The 23,546-nt window shown below is 41.3% G+C and overlaps 1 protein-coding gene and 1 long non-coding RNA gene across 5 annotated transcripts in view; one reads left to right on the top strand and one right to left on the bottom strand.

The window, feature by feature from the left end:
• LOC134295168 (uncharacterized) overlaps positions 1–22,182 on the bottom strand; it is a 57,715-nt gene extending 35,533 nt beyond the window's left edge. For 2 of the 3 annotated variants that reach the window (XR_010001717.1, XR_010001719.1), the window contains exons 1-2: positions 20,244–21,999; positions 13,110–13,279 (exon numbers count right to left, since the gene is read on the bottom strand). This is a non-coding gene — a long non-coding RNA (uncharacterized LOC134295168). The other variant, XR_010001718.1, reaches the window with a different exon arrangement.
• Positions 7,078–17,646, top strand: LOC134295166 (ligand-dependent nuclear receptor corepressor-like protein). Of its 2 annotated transcripts, XM_062967045.1 has the most exons (8): positions 7,078–7,811; positions 12,070–12,143; positions 12,246–12,306; positions 12,392–12,469; positions 12,557–12,618; positions 12,718–12,761; positions 13,130–13,271; positions 13,590–17,646. In XM_062967045.1, exons 1-6 carry the CDS (start codon positions 7,788–7,790, stop codon positions 12,758–12,760), a joined length of 342 nt encoding a protein of 113 aa, XP_062823115.1. In that variant the 5' UTR covers positions 7,078–7,787; the 3' UTR covers position 12,761; positions 13,130–13,271; positions 13,590–17,646. The 2 variants fall into 2 exon arrangements, with proteins under 2 accessions (XP_062823115.1, XP_062823114.1); XM_062967044.1 differs by lacking the exons at positions 12,392–12,469; positions 12,557–12,618; positions 12,718–12,761 and having other exon boundaries at positions 7,109–7,811; positions 12,246–12,305; positions 13,257–13,271.
• Positions 22,183–23,546: the final 1,364 nt, after the last annotated feature.

The following is a 23,546-nucleotide window of genomic DNA, read 5'->3' as shown; positions in this document are numbered from 1 at the left end:
AGTGGAAAATGAGCGCAGAATAGCATTTGTACATAGTTTCATCACCAGAGGTAAACAACACATGAGGATTAAAAATATTAATCAGGTTTTAGAAAGGACATAGTCCACAGTAGAATTCTGATCTAGCCCAGTCATTTGGCTTCTTCCGATGATGGATTTGTTGCTATGGCCAGAGGTGGCCATTCACATACATGTCCAACTTTCAGGTCTTTTCAGTCTTTGGCATAAAGTCAAACTGGGGGTGTGTTTCCTCTTCCTTGATCAAAGGAATAATGTTCAGTTAATTTGAAGAAAGTCTCTTTGTCCAATCAAGTCTCTAGTCTCTAAGAATTGTCTCTGTGTAAAGAAAAGTCTGTAAAGAAAATCTCCATCTCTCACAGGGCTTTAGCTGTTATACCCAGTATGTGTGGCGTGGGGTAGACTTAAACTCCTACGGGTTTTTGATTCCAAAACAGGCCTTCCAGTAATAATGCCTTATGGATCTCCATTTTGGAAAACAGGCCTCTCAGTAACAATGCCTTATGGATCTCCAATTTAGGAACAGGAGTCCAAAAAGCTGAAAAAGAAAGCAGGAAGACAGTGAGAGAGAATGGGGGAGGGGGAACGGATTACCCATCTGTCGATCATCCTGTTCGGCATCACTTTTGTCTCAGCCAATCTTGTTGAAATCCCTTGTCTCTCCACGGGTGAGGCAGGTAGGCCACTATTCAGCTCCCAAACGACCCCTCCATGGCCTCTTGAGAAATGATTCCTCCATGGGCCTTCTTTCGCGATCTGCAGTAATCCTTTTTACTCTGGTCCTGCTGCAATGGTTAACTTATTTTATTCTTTGTCACATTGCCTCCGTGCTATATCCTCCTTTTGGCTTAAAAAGCAAGGTTGTTAGATGGCATATGAAAAAAGTCCCTCATTGTCTCTCAAATCCGTCAAAAATCCGAATTATTTGCAATGTCCCATTACAAAAGGTCCTATCCAGGAGAGTTGGGTCAAAATAGAAAATTGTATGTTGTTGAGTTGGTCAGCCCTTACAGCCTCCAGCCTTATGCCACACTCCATCACAGCCTTAGCACTCAGCAACACCTATAGGCCCTCCCAGGCCTCTCAATAAACTTGTCTCATAGACTTCTGGGTTTATCCCATACAGGAGTTCAGGACCTGTAGCAAAAAAACAATGAGAGGGAAAAGAAGGGGAGGGAAATACTCATCCTTCCAGGCTGTATGGCTCTTGAAGCACTCTCTCTAGTCGTTTCGCTCACATCCAAGGCAGGCCTCCTCAGAGGTTGTGCCTTTGACAACACACTCATCTGTCTTGAAATCCAACAAAATCTTTCTTCTCCACATCTTTTTCTTTTCCTTTCCGCAAACGATTTAACAATCGTGTATCCACTTGCTGCAATGCAATCTTCCACTCCAGTCCTGCTGCAGTGTTAAACTTACTCAATTCCCCTTTTACACCGACTCGTTGAACAGCTCAAAATTTGTTAGTAACACACGTTGAAAAGCCTCCTGCCGCTTCTCAAATCTGGCAAAATCCAGGCTGGGGGCGATGGAAAAAAATGCCCCTATTTGCATGATCTAATGTCCCGTTTACAAAAGTCCTAGTCCTTCCTTTCCGTAACCTTTAGAAAGAGTTGGGCCAAAATCACAAAGTCCAGAATCCAAATCTCACAAAATTATTATGAAGCAACATGAGACGTAGCCAATTATATCATGTCTTTGGTTCTCAAAAGGATAACTTTTTATCACTTGGGCACTAGCTCCCTTTTTGAATAAAATGTCAATCAAAAATTTAAAAATCAATGTCAGTTCTTAATCCTTCTGTGTCAGGAATATGGGGTCAATTTTTTTTTTCAAAAACAAATATATATATATATTTTTTTCTTGCACTGCCAACTTGTGACAGTTTTCCATACAAAGTCTCTACAACCAATAACTCCTCTCCTTGTATTCCAAAGTGCTGCAAAAAAAAAAAGAACCTCCAACATTTCCCTATAACCTGTAAGGGGTTTAAAGTCTGTAGCACCATGTTCTCTAAAAACACTGAAGCATTGTTCTTTCAAAACAAGGATTTTTTTTTTTTTCAAGCCTAAGACCATTTTTTTTTTCCAAAAAAAATATCTACAGCTTCCGAATTGCTTCTGAACAAATCTACTAACATTGTTTATAACTCTTTATGCATTTTGAATTCAACACATACATCTCATTCACACAAGGTCCACAGGAGTTCTGATTAGTGGTTAGTTGTTTAGATAAAGTCACACACTCTATCTCAGCTCATGAAACATTCTCACCCAGTTGTCCCAAAATAAGTCCAAAAGCAAGGATTTAAGATCCAGGTGAAAGACAGAACCCCAATATATATATATATATACACACATTTACATCATCATTTTCTTTCTTTCTTTTTTTCATATTAAATTCACATTACATTTTTACAGCGGCTTTCATTGACCTTGGCTGTCCACTGGAATTCCATTATCTTTCTCTGGGCATTTCGCCTGAGTTTTAACAAGAATAACAGGGAGTTTTTACCTTGAACTGTTGCCAAGATTTTCCCACTATCTTTTTGGCATGAGGCCCAGGTGCAAAGGAAAACTTTTTAAGAAAACAGCCTTTGTTCCTCAGAAATAACAAGGAAAAAAAAAAACTTTCTGAGCCTCAACACCACTTTAACTCCCTCCCTTTTTCTCGCCTCTCTGCAGCTTGTCAGCAAAAGCAAACTAACACAGACAGACCCTCTTCGGATCAGATTTTTTCAACCGTAATAAAACATTTCTAGATATTTGTGCTCAACATTTTTTGTGTAAATCTATAGACTCATTTTTCATTTTCACTTCAATATTACCACGAAACATGCAGAACTTGAAACTCATTATTCCCCACACATAACAAAGAAATCAAACAGTTTTTTTTTTTTTTTCCTTTCCCCGGGAGTTGCGACTCCTCATGAGTCCTGCACGACTTGGTCTTGGGGCACCCTCACAAGTCTTGTTCTCTGGGGAATTCCTTCTACGGCTCTACTTGCAACTGAGCCGAAATTGTCTAACATACACTGTAATGGGGTGGTGGATTTGAACCCACTGCCTCCCATCCTGCCTAATAGAGGGGACTGCCTTGGACTGGGCACCTGGACACTCAATGGTGTGTGTCAGGAATAACAAGACAGAACCCCTTTATACCTCCCTGGGAACCTTTGTGTCCCTCCCGGCGCTGTTCCCTTAGTGTCTCATTTTAACCACTATACTTGCCAGATTGCTGTAGACGTCGGACCAACCTTCGCCCCTGGACTTTTCCCTGGATCCTTTTCCCTGCCTGGTTTCTTTGGAACCTCGCTGTCGTTGCGGCTCCCACCGTCGGCCGGCGTTGGCATCAGAGGCAAGTACCGCAGCCGGTCTTACAATATTCAGGGGCCCCTTCTCGTCTCACGGTAGTTGCCTCCGGCCCCCACCGCCGAGTTGGGACCGTCCCGCCAACGGGATCCGTCTCCGATCTCCTGGCCCGTCTTATTGTGGAATCACGTCGGGGTCACCAGAAAATGTAGCGGAAACCAGACTTCCCCTCTTCTCGGCTTGTGTGTCTGTGCGGACGCAGTGGAAGTAGGAGACAGACAACTGGAGGTTTTTTCCAAAGAAAGCAGTTTACTAAAAGTTTCCTACAGCTGCAGAGGTTCATCCCACGCACAACTAGATGCTGAAAAGGGAGAACCCCGCAGACAGGGTCGAGTGTCTATTTATACAATTCAGTGGGTTCAGTTTACGACCGCCCACATATCAAACCATTGGTGCATATTTGTGGTGCAGTATTACATTTCATTACTTTCGTTTCTCTCAAAACACATGATTTCAGGGAAACCATGTGATAACCCATCGGCTGTGTTCCTGGCCTGCTCGTACCTCCTTATATGGCCATTTCCTCCTACCCCTTCATTCCTGCCTTAATATAATGGGTCAAAAGCATTGCATATATAAATAAGTATAAAACTGATAAAATAAAGATATCACAAGCAGCTAAATAATTTTAGACCCAAAGCAGGCAACAGCGACTGCATTGTCTTTAGCTTTAAACAGTTCTTCCTCTGTGCATGAGGCAGAGCACTTTGGGCAAGCATACAGATACTGAGTTGTTTGTTCTGCTCCGTAGTCGCACAAGGGGGAGGATTCTTCTAAGTAGTGCCTGCCGAAGAGGAGGGCCGCGAGGCCCCAAGGTTTCTTTTATCTTTTCTTTTTTGGATGTTGAGGCCTGCAGAGGCGAAGGCCGGGGGGGGCTTCCATAAAGGCCCCCCCCCGCCCACGAAGAGCAACGCAGCCTCCTCCGTGCCCCGCAGGCCTCAGGGCGGCTCCAGCTAGGAGAAAGCCGGAGCCGGAACCTCCCCCCGCCCCCCCCCCCCGCCCCCCGCCGAAGAGCCAGGCTGGAGGGAGGCCGCAAGGACCAAGGTTTATTTTCTTTTAACCATTTATTTTCTTTTGGAGATAGAGGCCTGAAGGGGTGGCCTCAAGGCCAGGAACAGACCCCGCCCCCGCCGTGTCTTAAAGGGTCCTAATAATCTATAATCTCTAAAATCAGGACATTACATAAAGAAAACAATCTGAAAATGGGAATTCCAGAAAGGAAACCAACAGGGCCAGCTAACACCTCCCGACAAAGGATTCCCCCAGGCAGGAAGCAACAATATAATCTCTAAAATCAGGACATTACATAAAGAAAACACTCTGAAAATGGGAATTTCAGACAGGAAACCAACAGGGCCAGCTAACACCTCCCAACAAAGGATTCCCCCAGGCAGGAAGCAACAATATAATCTCTAAAATTAGGACATTACATAAAGAAAACACTCTGAAAATGGTAATTCCAGACAGGAAACCAACTGGGCACAGAGTCTGTGCAGTGAGGGAGGTGGGGGGAAAGGTCTGGGCATACGCTGCCATCGAGGCAAGGCGGGAAGTTTCCCGTGTTATGTTTAGAGTAATGGGGGGGAAGTCAGGTGGTGACGCTTCCCTCTGGGAGATGAGGCAGAGGTACGTCAGGCAATGTGGGCCATGGAGTGACTGGTTCTCCAGGCCCTCCACAGGGACCCACAAATATGCCATGATGCGTGGCAAATCCCGACATCAGTGTGATAAATTTGCATGTCTCTCAATATCCAAAAGATTGCCATCATCCATGACCCTCACAAGAGTCAAACCCGGAGTCAAAAGGGTGGAAACACCCAACGTTTGCATAATCTCTGCTGCAGCAGGCAGAAGCATAACTCGGGGAAAGGGTGAAAGCTGGACACTGTGAAGCTTGCCAAGTGGCAGCAAAGGCTGAGGGAAATGAGGCACAGCTATGGAAGAAACAGGAGCAGGGTCCCACACAGTCAGGGTGGCAAGGATGGGGATACCATGATCAATGGCTTAGGATCACAGAAATAGGAATGAGGAGGCACTCCAAGACTTCAGGAAATGTTGCTTCAGGGTGGACAGAAGCCCAACGGTTCTCCCACAGGCAGGCAGTTCCTCCCACAGATCCAAGTATTCCATTGTTTTGAACACTTTTTCTGAATCTTCCAATGGTCTCCAAGGTCAAACAAGCTCCAGTTGGGCCAGATTTTAATTCTTTTTCCAGCAGCTGTGTAACTAGGCCACTTCTTGTCATATATTTCTACAAAGCATCACAACTGCATGCCAGTCTAGGAGAGCAGCTGACCTCCCTCCCACTACTGGTACCTCCATCCCATGGACCTGTTCTGGCGGTGTTCCCTATGCACTCTCCCACTTTTCATAATCTGTAAGGCTAAGTAACCTCCCCTAAACACCACTTCCATGAAGATGGCCAGAAGACTCACCCCAATCATGGCATACCCAGTATGCACCAATAAGCATTCAAGGGAAGAAGGTTTGAGCTAATCCGTCTGCTTATGTTTGTTGTATCCCAGACAAGACCCAACTGTTGGGCCCAACTGAATATATTAGACCTGCTGCATATCATCCTGTGGACAAACAGATTGCAAACAACAACAACAACCATAATCATCATCTTTTATTTATTGCTTACCTCTCTATGTGGCCTGAGGGAAGACACAACCTAATTAAATACATCTATGAAATCATGTAAGAAAGCTAAGTCAAATGCAACCAGAAGTGCATATTTTAAAACATGCACATATTAAAATACAAAAACACAGAATATGATGTAAAAGCCATAGTTAAAACAGACTGGGTAGGCTTTCCAAAACCAGTGGAATCACTCCTAGATGTTCCTATAACTAGTTTCCCTGCCTTGTTTTGAACTAATCGGAATTTCCAAACTTGGTACAGAGGCAGCCCAATGTAAAGAGCATTGCAGGAATCCAGCCTTCTTAAGGTCCTGCAATTCTTGGAAGGGGCACAACTGCCGTATCAGCTGAAGCTGGTACTAAGCACTCCTGACCATCACATCTTCCTGTTCTTACATTTCAAGAGAGGGATCGAGGGGCGCACCCCCCACAAGCTGAGACCAAAGACTTTAATGGGGAGTGTAACCCTATCCAGAACTGGTTGATCCACCCATAGTGCTCTCGATGTCTTGTCTGGATTCAGTTTCAATTTGTTTCTCCTCATCCTGCCCATTACTTCCTCCAGGCATTCATTCCAAGGAGACCTGCTATCCTGAGATAACAGTGTTTTTCATGGCATGGAGAAACATCTTTGGGTGTCATCAGCATACTGATAGCCCCCTGCCCCATGCCTCCAGATGATCTCTCCTAGCGGTAAATGTAGATGCTATAAACCAACTTTGAAAAATAACTAAACTTTGACCAGGACACCCACTTCAAGAACAAGCAATTTGTGAGCTTCTTGATAAAGACGAAAGGAACAGCTTATTGAAGATCAGGAAGTCTCCCCAAGTCACTTTGGGGAGAGGGGGTGGGGTATAAATAAAATGTATTATATTATTATTATAAGGGGGGTTTAAAAGTGCAGAGTACCACAATGCAACATTCAGCTCACGTGCCTATATAGATAAGTATTGTAGTTCTCCCAGAAAAAGTTACATTGTCGTCAAAGGCAAAAAAAAAAAAAAAAAAAGACAATGGTTCAACTGTGTTTTCCTTCTGACATGTGAACACAGAGCTCAGCATATATTTGATGCAGCATGTTTGAGTAACATCTCTCTTTTTTGGCTTTATGAATTAAATCTTTTGGACCAATTCACAGTTATTGTAATATTGTTTAAATTGAAAGGAGTTCAATCTCCTGATGATGTGGGACTATACTTTGTACTATTTATTAACCTTAAAGATACAGTAGAGTCTCACTTATCCAACACTCGCTTATCTAACTGGAATGGCCAGAAACGAGAAAACATATATAGGTGAAAGATGGCCTTGGACAACAGAGACAACTGTAGATTGGGTAGTTTCATTCACTTTTGCATGATATAACTAAATATGTGTTTGTAACTGGTGGGACCAGCGTCTGTTCTCAGACAGACAGGGGATGTGGCAACCCTTGAATGTTTTTTTACAAATGAGTGGATTTCCGAGAGGTCTTCTGGTCATGATTTTGGAGGCCATGTATAATGCGTTGGACACTTTTTTCTTCTAATTGTTTTTTAATTTGTTAACACTGTTTTCTAATTTGGTAGGGCAACTACCCAATGTATATGGGTTCAGAAAGGGGCCATCACTTCCCTGGAGTCTGGGGCCCCTTGGTTTACACCATTGTCATGAGAATGCAGTTCCGAAGCAGACCGGTTCCGTCTGTGACAGGAAGACAAAACGGAACGTTGCCATCTCTATTGTCTTCTGGTCTTGTACAGAGACAAACATGTCTGCCCGGAGACTGCTAAAAGTAAGTTCTTGGTTTTTATTATTATTATTATTATTGTATGACATAGCAAACAAGATAGATATGCTGGATTTTGTTTCACAAAATCACAAGTAGAACACTTCCCAAGTGTCTAGGACTGTGTGATGTATTTTCGGATGATGCGCACAGATCCCAGTAGGGTGGCCTTTTGCAGTTGGCAGATTGTAATTTTGTCAATGTCTGTTGTTTCCAAATGCCTGCTGAGATCTTTTGGCATGGCACCCAGTGTGCCCATCACCACCGGGACCACCTGCACTGGTTTCTGCCAGAGTCTTTGAAGTTCAATCTTGAGGTCCTGATAGCGGCTTAGTTTTTCCTGTTGTTTTTCGTCAATGCAACTGTCACCTGGGATGGCAACATCAATGATCCAAACCTTTTTCTTTTGCACAACTGTGATGTCTGTAGTGTTGTGTTCCAGAACTTTGTCAGTCTGGATTCGGAAGTCCCACAGTATCTTTGCATGCTCATTCTCCAATACTTTTGCAAGTTTGTGACCCCACCAGTTCTTTGCGGCTGGCAGGTGGTACTTGAGGCATAAGTTCCAATGAATCATTTGGGCCACATAGTTGTGCCTCTGTTTGTAGTCTGTCTGTGTGATTTTTGAACCTTTGAGTCCTCTCTTCCAGAGGCTCTTAACACAAGCACTATTCACCCGTAGAGGCTCGCTACAATTCATAGCCCTAGTTTAACTTTTCCCTCAAAGAGCTTTCTCACTAACAGTTCCTAAAACCTTCCTTCCTTCCTTTTCAAAACTCCAAACCCGGATTCTTCTCACTCCAATCCCTAACTCACTCGCTTTCTGGTCTCCGCTACAGAGACCTAGATTATCTGTAAGAACAGTTGGAAGAGACCACATGTGCCATCTAGTCCAACCCTCTGCCATGCAGGAGAAGCACAAAGTACCCCTGACAGAAAGCCATGCAGGCTTTGTTTAAAAGCCTCCAAAGCAGGAGCTTCCACCACACTCTGAGGCAGTGAATTCCAATGTTGAACAGCTCTTATAGTCAGAAAGTTCTTCCTAATGATCAAGTGGAATATCCTTTCCTGTAATTTTTAACCCACTGCTCCGAGTTCTAATCTCCAGGGCAGCAGAAAACAAGCCTGCTCCCTCTACCTTATCCTTTCAAATATTTATACATGACTATTGTGTCCCCTCTCAACCTTCTCTTCCCCAGATAAGATTAGTCTGGCGTGACCTGTTTTGAGAATCACTGGGGAATTTTAGTGATCATAGCATTCTTTTCTAAGTGGTTGCAAACTGCCTCCTCAATGATCTGCTCCAGAATCCTTCCTGGTATTGACGTCAGGCTGCCTGCACAGTAATAGTTAGAGTCCTTTTTTCTCTTCTTGAAGATAGGGACAACATTGGCCTTCCTCCAATCTGCTGGGACTTCTCCTGTTCTCTAAGAATTCTCAAAGATTATTTCCAGTGGTTCTGAAATGACATCTGCCAGTTCCCTCAATATTCATGGACATCGTTCATCTGGCTCTGGAGACTTGAATTTGTTGAGAGTAGCCAAACTCTATTTTGGGTTGCATATCCCCTATTGTCTCATCTGTCCCATATTACTCTGTTTCTCTATGATGTTAATGAAATGTTTGGTGTCCTTGATATATGACATAGTTTGTTTGACAAAGGGCTGTAAAAAAGAGTCAACCAATCTGGATAGTGGTTCGAGGACTGAGCCAGACCCAGATACAATGGGCCGGCCCAAAGGTGGCCTGATGTCTTTGTGTATTTTAGGTAGTGTCTATAAGACCGGAATGCATGGATGTGAGGTCATAAGGAAATCTTTTTTCTTTTTCTGTGATATAATCTAAACTAAGTCCTTCCAGAATTATGGTTCTTATGATGAATTGAATATGTTTGGTCGGGACTTTATCTACAAGAGAATAATGCTCTTTGACTGACAGTTGTCTATATACCTCCTGCATATAATTCGTTGTGTTCATTGCAACGATGGCACCCCCCTTGTCAGCAGGTTTCCATATGATGTTTTTGTCATTGGCTAGTTCTTTAAGAGTTTACCAATCAGTCCTGGAGAAGCTTGTTTTAAATCTGTCATTATTGGGAATGCTTTTCAAATAAATTTCATCACAGACTCTTTTTTTCAAAAGCCCTGATGTCAACATGATCAGTAAATGGAACAAATGGGTCTGCCCCCTCCATACATAACTATATCCATGGGGGTGTCCATCCTCCCCCTTTTCAGCATCCTGCCTCTATTTTCGTGGTAAATTTGTTTACTGGACTGCTGTCTGAATCCTGGAAGCAGAGAGAATGCATAACCTTTTTGAATCTAACAACTCACAAAATCTATTAAACCCTTTAATGAAATACCCGCTCTGTGGCAGTGCCAGTGAAAAGATGCAGAGTCAGAAATTGAATTTTAAATTAAAATGTTGTTTTTGTAGTCTCTGTGACTTAGGTGGAATGGAAATTAAAGGGGCCGCCTGCCGATACCTGGTTGTTTGGTCATCTACACTTTGAAGCATTGCAGGAAACATGGATAACATATTGTTTTATTTGCTAGGTTGGGATTCCTCATGGAAAATGAGGCATATTTTAGATTATTCCAATCAGTTTAATGTCTGGGAAGCAGCATTTGTGTTGGAAAATAGGACCATCTGTAAGGGGAATGTCCCCTACAGTCTATTTGTCACAGTAAGCCTGTGGGGTATATATCTGGACTATTTTATTGCATTTGGGGCTCATAGAAAGGAATGATGGCCCATACCAAAAAGAATCTCCACAAGGAGAATCAGAAGATAATTACAATTTCATTAGTCATTTGGTTTATCGCAAGAAACGGTGCTCCAAACAGGTTTACGAACCAGTTTGAGAATACCTGAGCAGTTCACTTTGGGTTGGATCTGGACTTCTTGCAGAGAGGGATCCCAACTCTCCATTCCTCTGTCCTTTTACAGAAATTGGTGGCTTCTGAGAACGGAAGTATTTGCAAACTTATTTTCTGCTGTTAAAACCCATAAGATTATGTTACATTAATAGCATTTGGATCTGTTCTCCAGTTTAAAATGTAATCAATCTTTCATACTATTTTTATGGATATTAAATAATACTTTTGAATTATACCCGCATTGGCCTGTGACTCCACAACAAACTGTGATATCGGAAATAACATATGTTTTATATTATTGTATTTTTTTCTAATGATATTTGTATTTAAGATGATTTCTTTATTTTGTTCTAATAAATATTAATGTGTTGCCTCATGGTCTGTTAATTACCCAAAAGACTTCTTCCTCTTTTTCCTCCTCCTCTCATTTCTTCAAGTACTATTAGAACAATTTTACAAAAAAGAGGGACCAAAACTAGGTTGCAAAATAAGAAAAACCAAAAAAATAGCTTCTCTAAAGGGTTGTTGTGTGTTTTCCGGGCTGTATGGCCATGTTCCAGAAGTATTGTCTCCTGACATTGCGCCCACATCTATGGCAGGCATCCTCAGAGGTTGTGAGGTATGGAGAAACTAAGCAAGGAAGGTTTATATATCTGTGGAAGTTCCTAGGTGGGGGGAAGAACTCTTGTCTGTTGGAGGCCAGTGTGAATGTTGTAATTAATAACCTTTGTTAGCATTAAATGGCCCTCCCAGCCTCACATCCTGGCCTGGGGGAATCCTTTGTTCAGAGTCATTAGCTGTCCCTGATTGATTTCTGTCTGGAATTCTTCTGTTTTCAGAGTGCTGCTTCTTATTTACTGTTCTGATTTTGGAGGGTTTTTTTAAACAATGGTAGCCAGATTTTGTTCATTTTCATGGTTTCCTCCTTTGTGTTGAAGTTGTCCACATGCTTATGGATTTCAATGGCTTCTCTGTGTAGTCTGACATGATAGTTGTTGGAGTGGTCAAGCATTTCTGTGTTCTCAAATAATATACTGTGTCCAGGTTGGTTCATCAAGTACTCTGCTATGGCTGATTCCTCTGGTTGAGTTAGTCTGCAGTGCCTTTCATGTTCTTTGACTCGTTTCTGGGCAATGCTGCGTTTGGTGGTCCCTATGTAGACTTGTCCACAGCTGCATGGTATACGGTAGACTCCTGCAGAGGTGAGAGGATCCCTCTTCTCCTTTGCTGAATGGAGCATTTGTTGGATTTTCTTAGTGGGTCTGTAGATAGTTTCTAGGTTGTGTTTCTTCGTTAGCATTGCAGAAGTCCAACCTTGACCGCATAGGCAAACTGATGAAGAAACACAACCTACAAACCTTGTTCTCCTTTCTCTTTTGCAGAACATCCAGAAATTATGTTTAAATTGTTGCAAATGCTGTCGGGGGAGGAGGAGTATTAAAATATACCCTGTAAGGTAAGCCCTTCCCCCTTCTCTTCTGGTTGTTTTTTTCCCTTCTAAATTGCTTCACAGGGTTCTGTGACTAATGTTTTGCTGTTTTCTCTTCCTCTTCTCTAGTCCTCCAAAGGAAGATCTGGAGGCCTCCTCCTCCGATGAGATCACAGAAATGGAGACCTGGGTAAGAAGGGAAGGCAAGAGGATTGTACTTCTGCGAAGAGGAGGGGACCAGAATTTCAACTAAGTCTCTTCTCTTCCTTCCACAGCACCAATGGATGGCATCTGTTTCGCAGCCCGGCCAGGATGCGAGGAGGAAGGGCCCCAGTCTATCCGAGGAGTCCTGGGTAAGGAGCGAAATGCAGGCGCCCTGTCTTCCTGCAAAGGGGAAGGGGAGGACGGGATTTCACTTTGCTCTTCTCTTTCCTTGACAGAGCACCCTGGCCAGTGGAAGTGATGAGGACGCACGGTGGAGTCAGCAGTCCCAGGAATCGAGGTAACTTCTTCTCACTTTTTGGGTGTGGGTTGGGCCTTTTTTTGGGCTGGGGGAGTCTTTGGGTGTTATGTACTAACAATTTTTTTTTGTGTCTTTTAGTGAAAAAGAACCAAGTCTAATTATTGAAGATCTAGAAGATTAAGGTGAGTTGGGAAAATAGAGGGAGGGATGCACCCGGTGGCGCAGTGGATCAAACCACTGAGCTGCTGAACCTACTGACCAGAAGGTCAGTGGTTCGAATCCAGCCAGTGGGGTGAGCTCCCACTCTTAGCCCCAGATTCTGCCAACCTATCAGTTCAAAAACATGCAAATGTGAGTAGATCAATATATACTGGTCTGGCAGGAAGGTAACAGCGCTCCATGGAGTCATGCCGGCCACATGGCCTAGCAGGTATCTACGGACAATGCCGGCTCTGAGGCTTAGAAATAGAGATGAGCACTAACCCACAGATTCGATCATGACTAGACTTAATGTCAGGGGAAGCCTTTACCTTTAACTTTCTCTTTTCAGATCCATCCTCTTCCTGGGACTGCTGTCTCCATCGTGCGTCCACCTCCTTCCCTGGTCAGGGTGCCCAGTGATCCATCTGGAATGAGGCCCTTCCTCCTCCCATCCCGGCCTGGCTGCGGAGCAGATGCCATCCAGAAAGGCGGTAAGAGACTGTGAAAATGAAAGTTTTAACTGTTACCCTACAAACATTTGTCAAAAGGGAATTGCAAGCATTTGAGAGAGTTATCTGATACTGAGCTGGGATATAAAGTTCTTGGAAGGGATGCTATAGAAGCTGGGGTATCATTGTGGTCCTACCAAACTGTAACTTTTGCTATGGTAATCAATAGCTACAGCATCTCAAAGACTTAAAACTATCAGAAGTTACCTAAGCAAGGAGTATAATAAAGGAGTGGACCCTTCCCTTCCATAGCATGTCTCTCTTGCATCAGTTCACCATCGTTTTATTCCTTCCATCCAGGAGACGCCACAGACACAGAGAGGACTATGTGGAAAGAAGTGCTGAGTTTGCCGATGGTTTGCTCTCAACAGCAATGAAAGACATTCAGTCCGGAACACTGGACGTTAATGAAGAAGGCATACTTTATGGCATACCTCAAAAAACTTTACTTCTCAACTTAGAAGCCTTACCAGCAGCAAAGCCTGCATCCTTTAAAAACAAAACTCGGGATTTCGATGAAAGTGATTCTTACAAAGACAGTAAAGAAACATGTGCAGTGCTGCAAAAAGTAGACTTGGGAGCAAAAGCTTGAGTGGAGCGCACAGAAAAAAGGAAACTCACTCTGTTTGAAACCTCAGAATTAAGATTCCCAACAGCTTCCAGTTACCTCCACCAGTTAACTCTACAAAGAATGGTCACTCAGATTAAAGAAAAAAATGAAACTGTACAATGTGGAAGAACAGGTCTAACTGTACAGCTAAAAATTCCTCAGCTGAGAATGAGTGTTTGTTTCCCAAACAACAGCCTGATAGTGGCAGATTTTCAATGTTATGTACCATGTTTCTAAAACCTCAACAGTCTTAGAAGGATCAGCTCTTCAAAAACTGAAAAGTATACTCCCGAAACAGAACAAAATTGAATGTTCTGCATCTGTAACTCAGTCAAGTGTCAACTCCTACTTTCTGCATGGGGACCTCTCTCCTTTGTGTCTCAATACTAAGAACAGAACTATAGATGGCACCTCTGAATCCACGGAAGGCGGTTTGGATCGCAAGGATAATAAATAGCCAAGAAAAAACGTGGCAGCTTAACATCTGATATAGAGAAAACATTTCAGTTTTCAAAGCATGTGCTAGATACACAACTGAGGTCTTTTCATTTTATTGTTGGTTTAGCAAGAAAGTTGGTGTTTACAACATATGTACTTGTGAAAACTGACAAATTTAGTGTAGCTATAGAATGATTAGTACATAAGATGGAATACTAAAGGCATAAAAATGTCACCGTTTTCCTTTAGTGCGGAAAATAAGCTAACTTGTAAGGGTTTAAGATGAAGGTTGGAATGCAGATTAGAGGATGTTCAGAATGTGCACAGAATGAGCTTGAGAATGGTTATTTTGGTTTAAGTGTGCGGATTAGTTTATTTAAAGTTTATTTATTTATTTAAATACATTTATTTAAGGATTGTGTTTCATTCCTGTTGAAAAACCTCAATATAACAGTAATGTAATTGCTGCTGTGACATTTCAAAACTTTCAATTTATCAAAATGAATATGAGGTTTTCATTTTGGTGGGCCAAAGCATCATCACTTTGCTAATAACCAAATTTGACCGTTCAGTGTCTTGATAGATTGACAGATACAAACAGGGAAACTGTTTTGAACTTTTAGTACTAGAATTTTCAGTACTAGATAGAGAAAAAGAAAAAAGAATTAAAAAAATAAAATAAAAAGTTTAAAAAATAATGAAATAAAAAATAAAAAAATAATAAAAAAATAAAAATATTTTATTTCAGTGGCCCTTTTTATTGAAAACTAGTTTCTTTTTTTAAAAAAAATGGAAAGTTTTTTTTTTGTATATTTACTATTTGGAAACGGGACAGTTCATTTTAGATATATAACTTTTCAAAGAATCTCAGAGGACCAGTTATCTTTAGATGACAGTCTTTAAATAACTTTAATGTTCACATGATCTTATCTTCTAGAGATACTCAAAGGGTTATGTTGCTCTATTCCATTCTATCATCGGTATGCAGACAGTGCACCTGGGCAATCTGGGGCCGTAGGAAATCTGTATGAAATCCAAATCCTATCCTCTGCTTAGCCAAGTTGTGCAAACTCCATAGTTCATATACCTCTGGAAGGGAAGCAGGCCTAGATCCCAAAAAATTGCTTATTCGATAAGTTCATTTGTATGCTTTTTCAGCCATGGGATGAAGAAATGCAAGGGAGTTTTCAACCCCAGTGAGGATACGTTTGTATGTGGACACTAAGGGAAAGATCATACCCATTACATTTGGTTTAATACTGAACTTGGGTATACAATCATATTAAACACACAGTGGAATTAAGACATCAATGGTCCTTTTTATTTTTTAAATAGATTTTTATTAAGGTTTTAGTTAAAATAAGAAAAAAGAATTTAAAAAGTAAAAAAATAAAAAGTAAAAAAATTAATAAAAATAAAAATTAATAAAAATTAAAAATTAAAAGAATTTAAAAAATTAATAAAAAATTTTAAAAAATATTTCAGTGGCCCTTTTTATTGAAAACTAGTTTCTTTTTCTTTTTTTAAAAATGGGAAAGTTACATTATTAAAAACTTTATCTGTTTTACCCTATATAGTTGTTACCCAACCCAATTAGCATACATTTGCTAAAGGATTGCATAATTTAGTATCTGTGACGTATAATTTGCATATAGTGTTTTTAAAGTACTACGTTTAACTAATTTGGTAGCATTTCATAATGAACTCGATAAACACCCAGTCCTTACTGATTGTTACAAATAGAAGGCACTTACAAAATAAAGGTTAACACAACAGCGGTCAACATATCTACTGTTTGCCTTGTTACATATGGATTCAATTTTTTTGGCTTATTCACATATTGGGAAGCAAATCATTATAAACCAAGATTTTCATTAGATAGTTGAGACTATCATTAGATAGTTGAGACTGTCAAATATTCAATGTCAAGATCATCTTTAAAAATTTTTTAAAAAAACACAAAGCCATATTTTTGTCAGGATTCAAAAGATTAATTTGTTGCATCTTTCCCCAATAGCCAAGACGATTACAAATTTCAAGACTTTTTCAGTAACACTTTACTCCTGTTTTTAATTTATGGCTTAAAAGCATGGACAGGGATCCAAAGGGACGCTTCTGATATTGTGCAAACGTACCGTCTTTTGCCTTCCTCTTCTTACCTTGTGTCCTCAGTTACGTTGAGCGAGGGATGGAAGTGTGTGGCTTTGCCACTCACACTGGCGGGAGGCTGGAATCCCAGCTTTTAAAATGTTTGTCAGACAACATTGTATTTTAGCCAGAAATGTATCTCAAAGACAAGTTACAGGACACATTTGATATCATTGAAAAGATGAAAAAATAACAAATTCATAAAATTAGGGATCATTTTGCTATTGACTTTAGCAGTGGCAGTTTTGTATGTAATGTTATAATTTTCAGCATTTTAGTATTTGTATTTATTTTTTGCCAGAAAAAGTATATCAAACTTTTTTGATAGTTTGTAGATAATGCACAACCTATACGTTTTTTAAAAATGTAATTATTTTTAACAAATAGGTGGAATCTTTGATTATACAACTGAGGAAAGGCAGGGAAACACATAGACTCCCCTTATTTGACCCTAATGTATTTGTTTTAAAAGTTGTTTACATTATAATTTTGAAGTACTTTTAAAATTCAGTTACCAGTTGCTACTTAGAAATGGATAAGTTTCTGAAAATTCATATTTCAGCAGACTTTTAAATGAAGGAGAAAGCAAACCCTACATGCTTTCTACTTATTTGAATGTTTCTCAATTATTTTATGTTAAAAACAGTGCTTCTGTTTTTAGATCTACTGCTCAGTAAAGTTGTTTAAACCATTTCTGGTAGCTAATGACTATTTTATATTAAATTAAAGTGTATATTAACTTTAGTGAGACTGATGTTTTGTTACAATACAAATAACTGTATTTTGTGTTTTTTTATTGCATTATTTCCATTGTTGCAGTAATTTAGTAAAACTCTGTGGCTGCCTTGATTTTTCACAAATTTTTGTTAATAACAGATTTCTAGGTAATCAGTTCTATTTATGCATAAATCAATTGCACTATAATCCATGAATTATTTATTACAATATTTTCTAATTAATTCCATGTATTTTGTCTTGTGTTGTAAATGTACTGGAATTCTGTTTCCTCTGTGTTGTTATATTTCTAAATCTGATTGTATGAATTTGTTAATGTGTTTCTATGTTGTAATTTTTAGTAAAGCACTTCAATGCTTTTGCACAGAAATTTACAACACTGATGCGTGATTGATTTGCTCCTTCAGTAAAAAGAAAAAAATACTTTATGTTGGCTGATTTGATTTATTCTATAAACATAACCATATCGGCTTAACAAGCCTATAGAAAACGTGTCCTCAAAGCTCTAATACACACAGATAGAACACAATGCAGTTTAAATACATATCTATAGAAAACATGACAGCATTTTTATGTACAGAACAATAAAGAAGGGGAGAATTTTAAAGTGGATTGTGTCCATGATTAATTAGGGTTTTGGAAATGTTAGCAATGTAAATGTGATGTTCCATTCATTTCCTCAAAACAAAATGCTGGCATTCCATAAAACCTGCAATCATTGTGCTCAGTTGCACCAACTCACAGAATGTCCCTTTATGAGAGATTTAAAATAGTCTTTCCTTTGTCTGCATGCAGTCATGCTGGCCACATGTCCTTGGAGGTGTCTAAGGACAACACAGGCTCTTTGGCTTAGAAATAGAGATGAGCACTAATCCTCAGAGTCAGACACAACTAGACTTAATGTCAGGGGAAAACCTTTACCTTTACTTTTCTTTGTCCATTCCTTCCAGCAGCTCATGAAGCAAGAACATGCTTCAAACTTTCTCTCTCTCTCTCTCTCTCTCTCTCTCTCTCTCTCTGCTTTTTTCTTCCAACTGTCTCTGCACCTGGTTTGCAAAAGCCTGAACAAAATTGCAACTGTACCAAAAACTCCCAGGCTTAACAGCTCTCCTAACAAGGCTCAACCAATCAGCTTCATGCATCTTATTTTGCAGATGACGTACACATATAAACTGATTACTCACATATTGAACAATCTCCATGCCAAATAGATGAGAAGCAACAATTAGAATCCCTCCAAAACTACAAGCACTATCTCAACCCAATTTTGATTATTCTATCATGACCCCAGAGTCAGACATGACTGGACTTAACGTCAGGGGAAACCTTTACCTTTACCTTATCATTATCATTACCTACCTTCAGGGTCGTGGCCAGAAACAAATTTCGGGGGGGGGGGGTTGAAAATTTCGGGGGGGGGGGGGTTTAACCCCTAGCACACACCCCTCTCCGCTACAAACCTGTCAATATCTGCTTGAGAAAGTGCCTGGAGGGGCTCTTAATGTTTTGTGTCTCATAGACTTAGCATGGGGATTTGGTTAACCAGTTAAAATTCATGAGTAAACCAGGTTTTTTTTATAACCTGAAAAATTTCAGGGGGGGGGGGGGTTGAACCCCTAAAACCGCCCCCTCGCTACAGGCCTGCCTACCCTACTCTTTTGCCAAGATATTTATTTCCTGTGGATAAGAAGAGACACCTAAGATTTCAACCCAAATGGTTCAGCAGATTTCCCTGGTTAGCCTACTCCTTTCACGTACAAGGTGCACTCTGTAAGTAGTACTACTGTGTAGTGTTTGGAGGAGACGTTGGGGTAAAGGTGGTCATCAGAAGCTTGGCACATTGGTTGCTAAACCATTTGTGCGATGGGGAAATGCAATAGAAGTCTTCAAAAGACACAAGAAACAGAGTACCATCAGAATACAGCACCTGCTTATCTACTTCTGTAACTTTAAAATGACTGAGAAACTTAGGTAATACTACCGTGTTTCCCCGAAAATAAGACAGTGTCTTATATTAATTTTTGCTCCCAAAGATGCTCTAGGTCTTATTTTCAGGGGATGTCTTATTTTTCCATGAAGAAAAATTCACATTTATTGTTGGACAAAAAAACGAACATTTATTATATACTGTACTGTAGTTGTCATCATAAACCAGCATAACCAGACAAACTGTGAATCCTATCAAGAATTTCTTGTAACTACTAATATTTCCACCACAATCTATGGTACATACATTTACTGATCTGGTGTTCTGTTTGGCGGGCATGCTTCCAAACAAAAACTTTGCTAGGTCTTACTTTCAGGGGAGGCCTTATGTTTAGCCATTCAGTAAAACCTCTACTAGGTCTTATTTTTTGGACATGTCTTATTTTAGGGGAAACAGGGTATCTAACCAGTTATGTCCTGATGTTCTGTTATCCTTGAAAAGTAAATCTCTTTCTGCAGCAACTTTTTCCAAACATCAGCGGTTTCTCTCAAACATAGGCCTCATATAGGCCTTTTGCAAATTAGGTCAAATAGCAGTAAACCAGGACATATGGGACATAGTCACTGGATGTATCTCTGAAAATTCCCCCTTTTAAACCCACGTCTCTCTCAGTTGAGATCTCGTGACAGATCAGAGGACACTGACTTGAAAATCATCTACTGCATTCTTAGTTTGTTTGTTTGTTTCCTGACCAATTTGGTGTTTTCTTTTGGGAACTGTTCCTTTGAAAACTACAGAGCCGGCTGGCAGGGCTTGGACTCAGAAAGTGCAGTTTGCACTAAGTTTGTTTAGCTTTGTTTTTACCTGCTTGTGTTGCTGAATTATATTTTTGTTTGAACTGCTCTTAAAGCACTGATAGTGAAGTGTTTCAAGGTTTTTTCTGTGTTAACATTACTTTTTGGCTTATCTGCTGAATAAACTCTATTTTTGTTCGCTAATTGGCGTCTGACTCTTGACAATATGTATATATGAATACAAATACACAAACTAACTCAACCAGAGAAGTCAGCCATAGCAGAGCACTTGAGGAACTAACCTGGACTACTACTTCTTCATTCACACAGTCTTTGTGGCCTCATGGACCAGTCCATGCCAGAGCTCCCAGTCATCCATCGCAGCCCCCAGGTGCTTCAAGTTCATACCAGTCAATTCAAGGATACTGTCCATCCATCTTGCCCTTGGTCGGCCTCTCTTCCTTTTTCCTTCCATTTTCCCCAGCATCATGATCTTTTCCAAACTCTCCTGTCTTCTCATGATGTGGCCAAAATACTTCATCTTTGCCTCTAGTATCTTTCCGTCCTGTGAGCAGATGGGCATCATTTCCTGGAGGATGGACTGGTTGGATCTTCTTGGACCTGGACACAGTATATTATTTGAGAACACAGAAATGCTGGACCACTCTAACAACTATCATGTCAGACTACACAGAAAAACCATTAAAATCCACAAACATGGAAAATTTCAACAGAAAGGAGAAAACCATGAAAATGGAGAAAATCTGGCTACCAGAATTCAAAGACTCTATCATCTGAACACAAACAAAGGACAACACTCAGAAATCAGCGGAAATACAGATATGATTCAAACAGGGGCAGCAAACACCTCAGAACAAAGGATTCCCCCAGGCAGGAATGAAGCTTGCAAGACCATGAATGCTAATCTACACGATTAATTACAACATTCACACCTGCCTCCAACAGACAAGAGTCCTTTCTCCCACCTTGACCTTCCACAGATACATAAACCTCCCTTGCTTGGTTTTCCAACATTCTCACTTATCCAAGCCTCGCTTATCCAAGCTTCTGGATTATCCAAGCCATTTTTGTAGTCAATGTTTTCAATATATCGTGATATTTTGGTGCTAAATTCGTAAATACAGTAATTGCAACATAACAACACTGCCTATTGAACTACATTTTCTGTCAAATTTGTTGTAAAACATGATGTTTTGGTGCTTAATTTGTAAAATCATAACCTAATTTGATGTTTAATAGGCTTTTCTTTAATCCACCCTTATTATCCAAGATATTCACTTATCCAAGCTTCTGCCGGTCCGTTTAGCTTGGATAAGTGAGATTCTACTGTACTTCCAAACCCCTGAGGATGCTTGCCATAGATATGCGCGAAACGTCAGGAGAGAATGCTTCTTCTGGAACATGGCCATACAGCCCGGAATATGCACAACAACCCAGTGATTTCGGCCAAGGAAGCCTTCGACAACACACTAAATAGACATACAGTAGAGTCTCACGTATCCAACATAAACGGGCCGGCAGAATGGTGGATAAGCGAATATGTTGGATAATAAGGAGGCATTAAGGAAAAGCCTATTAAACATCAAATTAGGTTATGATTTTACAAATGAAGCACCAAACCATCATGTTAGACAACAAATTTGGCAGAAAAAGTAGTTCAATATGCAGTAATGCTATGTAGTAATTACTGCATTTATGAATTCAGCACCAAAATATCACGATATATTGAAAACATTGACTACAAAAATGCGTTGGATAATCCAGAACGTTGGATAAGCGAGTGTTGGATAAGTGAGACTCTACTGTATATTTATGAAAACCGGTTTACAGAATGCAATCCCGGCTACTTTGAGGTGTCCATCTGAATCAATCTTTCAACAGCACATTGAAAGAAAAGCAGTCCCTTTCCAGGCAACCAGCATCTCTTCAGCATTGAGGATGATGAAGGAAAACGGGAAAGAAACGGCAGGCTTTTCCCCGTTTCAGTGGCTCGGTGACAGGATTTCCCCCATTGGTTTAAGGTGCCTGCGAGGCGGGTGAACCCACCCCAAGGAAAGATCCCTCGACTGGATTCTCCTCACGGGTTTGTCGAGAGGAGGAAGCGAGACAGAGACACACTTCCGAGTTCCCTCGGGGAGGAAAGGGAGAGAGAGGAGGCCGAGAAGGAAGAGGGCGAGGCCACAGACTCAGGGGACTCTCAAGGCTCCCCAACAGGCCCCGCCTCACCTCAGCGCCACACAGAGACAGACAGACAGAGCTTCTCCTTGGCGCCGCTTTCTTCAACGGTGTCCCGCCCAAAGATCCCGCCCTTCGTGGCAGGGTCTCGCGAGATGTGAGGGCGAGAAGGCTTGAGGGGGGCGGGGGAGAGGCGGGGAAGGAGGGGGGGCCTCGGGCGAGGGCTGGCAACCCCGCTCCATAAGGAAACCTGGCCCGAAAGTGAGCCCCACGCAATAGCGACGATGTCTTCTCCAAAGCTTGGCCGGAGTCATTGGGTTGCCCTGAGTTGTCCGGGTTGTATGGCCATGTTCCAGAAGCATTCTCTCCTGACGTTTTGCCCACATTGAAATCCAGCAGCATGGGGACAATTTCAACAGAAAGGAGGAAACCATGAAAATGAACCAAACCTGGCTACCAGTGTTGAAAAACTCTTAAAACCTGGACAGTAAAAAAAAAAAAAAACACTCAGAACACAGGGGCATTCCAGACAGGAAACAATCAGGGCCAGCTAACACCTCCCAACAAAAGATTTCCCCAGGCAGGAAGCAGCCAGGCTTTCAAGCTGAAAGGCCATTCAATGCTAAGCTGGCCAATTGCAACATTCACACTTGCCTCAGGCAGGAGAATTCTAAACAAGAAACAATCAGGGCCAGTTAATGCCTCCCAACAAAGGATTCCCCAGGCAGGACGCAGCCAGGCTTTGAAGCTGAAAGGCCATTCAATGCTCATCAAGGTGGCCAATTCCAACATTCACATTTGCCTCCAACAGACACGAGCTCTTTCTCCCACCCTGGACCTTCCAGATACATAAACTCCACTTGCCTAGTTTCCAACAGACCCCACAACCTCTGAGGATGCCTGCCATAGATGTTGGTGAAACGTCAGGAGAGAATGCTTCTGGAACACAGCCATACAGCATGGCCTTGCCAGAGAAAGAAGAAATGCCACGCAGGTGAACAATAGAGAACAAGTGGTTCAGGACCCATTGCCTGTGAAGAACCTTTGCTCAATGATGGTCATTTCAGGGCCTTGTTGAGGTCTCGTGCCAGATCAGAAGACACTGGCCTGAACATCATCGGGGGGGGGGGGGGGGGGGTTCAAAATTCTTGTGGCTACAGGCCTGGATTGGAACCAAACCCCAGCGGATACTGAAAGCCCCTGTAATTCTCCATCTCCAACCTTAAGAAAGGAGATTAAAGGGCCCACTCTACTGTCACAATCAATGTCTGTGTTTATATATACATATACATACAGATCTATATATATAAAAGGATAAAAAAAAATTCGGCCTAGGACAAAACAACAAAACTACACATCCCAGAAACACTAAACTTGGCAATACAACCCCTCATCCATGCCTCTACGGT

This window comes from Anolis carolinensis, unplaced genomic scaffold (assembly GCF_035594765.1).
Source record: "Anolis carolinensis isolate JA03-04 unplaced genomic scaffold, rAnoCar3.1.pri scaffold_87, whole genome shotgun sequence".
NCBI classification, from domain to species: domain Eukaryota; kingdom Metazoa; phylum Chordata; class Lepidosauria; order Squamata; family Dactyloidae; genus Anolis; species Anolis carolinensis.
This window is presented reverse-complemented; position numbering and strand designations above follow the sequence as displayed.